Genomic DNA, 7,351 nt, shown 5'->3' on the forward strand with positions numbered 1-7,351 from the left:
CGCGGCCGTATTTGCAAAAAAGAGCAAAGAAAACAAAATGTCGAGCTCGGTGGAAGGTAGAATCTGGATCACAGGGGCAGGCTTAAATTATATTAAAGGGGACTTGACTTTATTAATGGAGGATCGACTTCGAGTCCCCTACATTTCTCTGAAATATTGCGAGAGGCCGGAATAGTGTCTTATCCCGAACCCTGCATCCACCTCCACCAAACAAGCTAAGATGTCAACCTTTACTCCGCTTTTTGCCTCTTTAAAGAGTATCTTCCATTTTGTACATTCTCCTCCCTTACCTAATCCGTGCTCCCTTCTACAATGTTGGCATTAAAGCTTGTGCAAGTACTCAAGTATAAGGTAGTGGCCGTGATTGATCTTGGAATGGAATAGGCTGGCGCTGATGCTAGGACAACTGCTTGCTCTATTTCCCGTCATACGTCTACGCAGTAGATGGTCGTATAGCTTGCCAAATATAGTGACTGAATAATTCCCTGTCTTAATGAAAGCATCATTCTCCAACACAGGGTGAGATATGTAGTACTATCAACAAGAGACAACAATAACGGTGTAAAATAGGGATTCACCTTCACCCAATCTAGCACGGTGTCCTTCTTCCTGCGATTGGGGTTCTCTCACTAAACAATAATGAAAGATTCGATGTAAGCCAGAGCCTTCTTTTTGCAGCGAAATGCGAGTATTTTGTAATAATCAAAATATACTAAACGTATATCTAAAAGAACGTTGTATTATCTCTAGCCATATTATGGTAAACGAACGACAGGTGAAAGACAATCAACGATTACATACAAACGAGTGACAGGTTATGGAAAACCAGTAAGTAACAATTATATCAAACGTCCAAATTAGACCAACACAGTCGGGTCGAAGTAATAAAAGGGAGATAGCGTATCCCGGAAAGGATCTCATTTCTCGACTTTGGGATCACCATTTACTGAGTAAAAAGCCCGCTTACTCTTCACAGTCCTCGGGAGGGGGGGCTTGGCATTCAGCGCATCCGGGAGTTCCACCAGTAGTAGAAGATGAAGAGCTGCTGGAGGAAGAAGAGCTGGAGGAGCTGGAGGAGCTGGAAGAGCTAGAAGAACCAGAAGAGCCAGAAGATGTATTGCCTCCCTTGTTGGTTCCCGTATTGTTGCCATCGGGAGGAGTGCCGCTAGTAGGAGGCATACCAGTGGGAGGGTTACCTCCAGTAGGGGGAGTGCCGCCGGAAGGAGGAGTGCCACTAGTGGGAGGCATACCACCAGTAGGAGGCATACCACCAGTGGGAGGGGTACCACCGGTTGTAGGTGTACAGGAATCGTCGCCTTCTTCACAAGCTGTATTGGTGCCAGTGGGAGGAGTACCGCCAGTAGGGGGCATACCGCCAGTGGGAGGAGTGCCGCTAGTTGGAGGAGTGCCACCAGTAGGAGTGCAGGTATCGTCGTCTTCCTCACAAGACGTATTACTGCCAGTGGGAGGAGTGCCGCTAGTTGGGGGAGTGCCACCGGAAGGAGGGGTGCCACCAATAGGAGGATTACCGCCACTGGGAGGAGTACTACCGGTAGGAGGCGTACCACCAGTTGGAGGAGTACCACCGGTAGGAGGCGTACCACCAGTTGGAGGAGTACCACCAGTAGGGGGAGTACCACCAGAAGGGGGAGTACCACCAGAAGGAGGAGTACTGCCCGTGGGAGGAGTGCTTCCAGTAGGAGGCGTACCGCCAGTTGGAGGATTACTGCCACTGGGAGGAATACTACCGGTCGGGGGAGTACCGCCTGTAGGAGGCACATCACCAGTAGGAGGCATACCGCCAGTTGGAGGCATACCACCCGAAGGAGGCGTACCACCTGTGGGAGGAGTGCCACCTGTGGGAGGAGTGCCACCTGTGGGAGGAGTGCCACCTGTGGGAGGAGTGCCACCTGTGGGAGGAGTGCCTCCGGGAGGAGTTCCGCCATTAATATTGTTGGTCACCGTGTTGGAGTTGTTATTGGTATTGGAATTGTTGTTTGTATTGGAGTTGTTATTGGTATTGGTATTGGTATTCGTGTTGGAATTGTCATTGGTGTTGGAATTATCATTGGAGTTTGAATTCTCATTCGAGTTGGTGCTGGTATCACATGGCGAGCAGAGGCCGAACTTATCCATCTTGTGCTGTATCAAACCCTCGATTAAAGGCAGAAAGGTGCGAGCCTTTAGACTGGCTCCTTCCTCACCACATGGGGGACATAGGCCACCCATGGGGAAAAAGGTGCGAGACTGCAGACGAGCATGGTCCTCACCCTCGGGAGCATGGGCAGGGACAGGATCAGCCAGGCCGTGATCGCTGGTAGTCACAGACACCGGAACCGCCAGGGCCGTGGCTGAGAAGGCAATAGTGCAGAGAGTGGAAGTCTTCATCTTTCAAAGCGAGACAGGAAAGAACCAAAACGAAAGGACAGTAAAACCAGAATACTGCAAAACACAATCTAAGAGACTTGAACGAGTGAATTGAATTAGAGAGCGGAATGGAGATGTGACATTGAGGCGTTCCTGGGCTCTTATATAACCTTCTCTTTTTCTTTCTTTTGAGTTCGCCTAGGCTATCTGGGTCTCGACTCTCGATAGCCTTGATCCATGTTTGAAACTGTGCCATCCACAATATAGTTGTAGCAAAAGCTAGTCAGGTTTCAAGAACCACTCCTACACCGAGTTTTTAGGACAGGCTGGATTCCATAACACAATGAACTTGGTACCAGCATCTGATATTCCACTACCCTTCTCAGACTGGATAATGCACTCAAGATCCCTACTCTTTCACCCTCTGCACAATGATTTCGTATGCATTCTATTATCAAATGGGCTAAAAAAAAAGCCTTCGCAGTCCTACACCTCGCATAGTCTCGTTAGAGAGATAATTGTGTACAAGGACGGAAGAACAACCTCAAGACCTGGGGCGCCGATCTGGACCATAATAGTAAAATCAGGAGAAATCCTCGCATCCAAAGTTTTCAACCCTCAGGCACGCAACATTGGCTTTGATGCAAATTTGGTCCGATTAGAGTTATCGGACGGTGGACCCACACGAGGTTGAACCCTTAAGGTCGTATCTCCTTCCCGCCAGTGAGGGCTAGACTGGGGCAGTCCCTACATTTATCTAGTGGTACTCTCATTCGAACTACTACATTATTCTATAAATATCTGAATCTCAAACACATCACGGTTCCATGGCTTTTTTTTATCCCTTCCAGAAACGAATGTAACCTTGACCCCTGTTTGAGAACCCTCCATTAGGATTAGGCTACATAAGGATAGATAATAATATTAACGGGACTTTTCTTCTACAAGCACCTGACGAAGCATGATTGAACGCTTCTACCCAGTAGAGGTGTCCCACTTCCGTCTCAGGTATTCGACTTGCCCTACGCGGAGAGCATCAAGGTGGGAACAATTCCAGCAACATCAACCGACTAAGGGAACTAGGCTTAGGCTCACTGATTGATCTTTCCTTTCTATTATTTTAATGCCTCTTCAGTGTTTGCAGTGTTGGCATCTTCTTATTCCCGTTCTTTCTAATGCATTCTTAGCCGTAGAATAATGAATTGGGGACGTGATAATGTGGTCTAGTCGACATTGTCTATACTCTGTTTAATCATCTAAGTAACTGTAACATAAATAAGAATTTCAGATCCCCTCATGTTTCTATTTTTATGTCTTGAGCTTCTCTGCCTCGATATCCTCAAAACATGTCTCAAGTTATCATTACGGACCCACTGGAACCAAACACCTGATTATGGAAAGGCTGGAGAAGAATTACAGTACAGCGTGGTGAGTTAAGCAATGAATAACTGCCTTAGGGATGGTAAGATTGGATTGTCCCTGTAGTGAACGTAACATCCCGCCGTAGCTTTCGTTCGGGCATGAACTTAAGAAGTCTCAGTCTTGATTCACCCCAGGCATCTGCGAGAAATAAACTCCCACCAGCTTCGCATCTCTTCCTGTGCGCCATTATCCCGAAGAGACTGAATGATATCCACCTGGCCTAGATCAATGGCCAATTGCAAAGCGGAGCCATACGAACGTGTAGATTGAGATTTATACAACCCTTGCTACCAGGCATTAACAGAGGCCCCTCTCTGCTTAACCAAAGGTCGCACCATATCCACATTTCCAGCATTGATGGCTCGAACTATTAGCGCAATGAGGCTATTATCATGACCCGGTCTGTCATAACACGGGTAATCTAGATAGTCTCTATCTTCAAACTCGGCGGCGCATCCATGGGCTAGAAGAATTCTGGAGATACAGGAATCGACCTGTTCCATGCTAAGAGATAACGCGCGAGTACGCGTGACCCGGTCTGAGCCTGTAATCAAAAGTTGCACCATTGCTTCATGGCCTCTTGTAACGGCTTTGACTAAAGCCGACTCGTCTTCCCATTACACATGGGATCTTACTTCCCACTTCCAGTAGTCATGACTGGGAAAGCTTGGATTCGCCCCGTTATCCAACAAAGGTTTCACGGTGTCGGAATCGCCAGATTCTACTGCGAATGATAGAGGGGTGTAGGGACTCACAGCAAAAAAGCCGTTTAAATTAATTTTACACTCCAATAATGAACGTATGAGGTGGTGATTTCTGCCCCGTAAAGCACTCTCGAGCGACCCCCATAGATGATATGTCTCTCGTAGTCCCCGTGGGTCATGATGGAGAAGTAAATTAAATATTTCCTTGTTTCCTAAGTCGGTAGCAATCTGGAGCGGATAATTCTCCGTGTCAACGAGCCAAAACTGATTTGCACCTGCAGAAAGTAGGATTTTCACTATTCGCAGATTCCCATGTATAACAGCTAGCGATAGCACAGATAAATTTTCCGAATCTCGCATATTTGGGTCCGAGCCCCTTGAGAGCAGAAATTGTATTATGGCCTCATTTTCGGCTCCCATTGATATGCACAGCGGATGGGGTGGGGCGTGTTTGAAGCGACGAGAAATCATGCGGCCATGACGCCAACGTTCTCACCCGGGGAATATTTGTGTAGGTTGGGAAGATGCGGCTAGCTCGGCTCCATTTTCTAGAGCTCTCTTGAGAACCCTCATGTCTCCCTTTTTCGCGGCCCAATCAATAGCGAGACTATGGGTTAATCTCGCATCTCGCCGATACAGGAGAGGGTTGAAAATGGCATAAAGCCGGTGATTTACACTAGCCAAACTTGCTAATGATTGAAGCGATGTAACATACTCTGCCATCTGGCTAAGCAATTCTGTTGGGAGGCTCATTAGCGACATGATTGCGACTAGAGCTCGGTCAGAAAAGGAATAAAGGAAGCGGAGTTGCTGGCTGTTACTCCGCAGAAAGACGAAATTGAAATCCTAGTCAAGATATACAAGATCGAGGAGGTTGACTTTCCCGCAAGGGATGGCCATCGAAGGCAGAGACCGGATTCCGATCAGGGTCTCTGGTGGCTCATACTACATGACCCATGAGGCAGCGGAGACCTATAATTTCTGTTCCAGTGCATGTTCCACCGACAGGACCGTTGCATATATAGGATTCACCTTCCGTGGCGACATTTCTGCGGTCAAGATGCCACCTGCTTGTCGCGCGAAACAACAACGCCCTCTCAGCGATACTAGTTACTAAAGCGCCTCCGGGAATATCCGGTGCTTCATGACGCTGAGCCTTGTGCTTTTACAGATGCATGTCCGACACCCTTGATGTACATTTGTACTTTGGTGATTCTGTCTGTTTTGCGTCATTTTATTGCAATGTCCCTGTGGGTGCTCACTGTATAAGGCGGGATAATTTGTATTTGTCTGCGGAAACGGCCATTCATCTTTGTCTATTTGTCAGGAAATAGATATGTAAACGTCTCGTCAGCGACAAATATTCTTTAGAGGATGGTAGGGGACCGCCTACTATGACATCGCAGGCTACGGCTCGTATGACGACTGAGTGCTCCTTGAATTACAAACTACCGTAGAAACTGAATGTTGCGAGAGCACAGTTGAAGTACATCGAGTACCACGTTGTAAATTATCTTCGTGCCTCAAAAGTGTTTGATATGTTATCGAAATTCTAACCTGGTCAAGGAGATGTTTACACCAATGAACTTTTATACATCCCAGTTGGGCACATTCAGTTCTGTATACTCGTTGAATTCGTTTCCATAGCTTCTGTAAGAGCGATAAATATGTTGTCCCAAAGTCGAGTTTTCCATTCTGATTGAAGCTACATCTTCGCATATATATATTGAAACTATAATATGCGTCCTGGGCGATTTTTGGCAGTTCAAGTAATGCTCGGATTGGCTTCTTTTCGATCGATTCAGTCATAGCAGCAACAAAGTCTGAGCCATAATGCAGCCGCGCCCGTAATCTCTTGATATTGCCATTACCTTCTCCTGGTCACCCTCCGCTATCCAAGTCTAATAAAAGTTAATTACAAGGCAAGGGTATTCCTATAGCTTAGTACATAATAAATACCTTCTGAATCAGTTCGACTGCTTGTAAAACGTAAAGGACTGGAAACCTTGTCCCTGGGTATAACATCCATCTCCTCCCGTCTGACGAAATTTATCACAACCGGTTCCGCTCGCTGCGCTGAATACATATCCTTCAGGGGTATCGCTGGCCTTGAAGGATTTTATATCGTCGACACCAGCCACCCACAGGCAGCCCCAGACCGTATCTCCAGCGTACGAAGTAAGATATCCGGTACAGTCAGTGTTCGAGTAGGCGGTTACATTCCAGGCTGCCGTGAGAGATGCACAGGCAGAAAGGAGGAGAGTAAGCGTGGAAAAATGCATGATGATAGATCGTTAACTTCTTTCTGTGAAACTGAGGAGAAGTGAGTAGTTGATGCGGATGCTTTCCGTTTAGCAATTTCACTGTCTTCTTATATCTTGATCAGTTCGGTTAGTGGCTAATAATAGAAAAGGATGTTTCATCTCAGAGGCGCATATCGGGCCTTAGGCGTCCAGTATTCATGACGCATCCGACCGATTATGGCAACATCGCGGTGTTAGGCGACCAGCGGAATAGATCATATTTCTATTCATAGATCGCATGTACCCAAGGCAATATAAGTTGTGGTAGATAGGTTGGCACAGTGGGTGTATGGGCGGCCTTACCCTACAGTAGGCGATGCAGGGATGTACAGTCTACATTTTCTAGAATATATTTCCTGTCCAGTATTATTTGTATAACTGGCTGAGACATTTATGCATTAGGAATTGAAGGGAACTCTAGTCATCGGGACACCAGGCCACGATATAAAGAAAAAAGAAAAAAGAGAAAAGAAAAACAGAATAATCCTTGAACGATATATTTGTATTGCTTCTTCTATGCTTTACCAATGTGATAGTAGCGTGAAACCCTAAGCG

General features: G+C 46.6%; 1 protein-coding gene across 1 annotated transcript; it reads right to left on the reverse strand.

Moving 5' to 3' along the window:
- Nucleotides 1-963: 963 nt before the first annotated feature.
- On the reverse strand, nucleotides 964-2,388 carry AO090103000466 (uncharacterized protein; the record flags this gene model as incomplete). The annotated part of the gene is made up of 1 exon (XM_001826970.1): nucleotides 964-2,388. The coding sequence occupies one exon, from the start codon at nucleotides 2,386-2,388 to the stop codon at nucleotides 964-966; it is 1,425 nt and encodes a 474-aa protein (XP_001827022.1).
- Nucleotides 2,389-7,351: the final 4,963 nt, after the last annotated feature.

This window comes from Aspergillus oryzae, chromosome 8, assembly GCF_000184455.2.
Source record: "Aspergillus oryzae RIB40 DNA, chromosome 8".
Taxonomy (NCBI): domain Eukaryota; kingdom Fungi; phylum Ascomycota; class Eurotiomycetes; order Eurotiales; family Aspergillaceae; genus Aspergillus; species Aspergillus oryzae.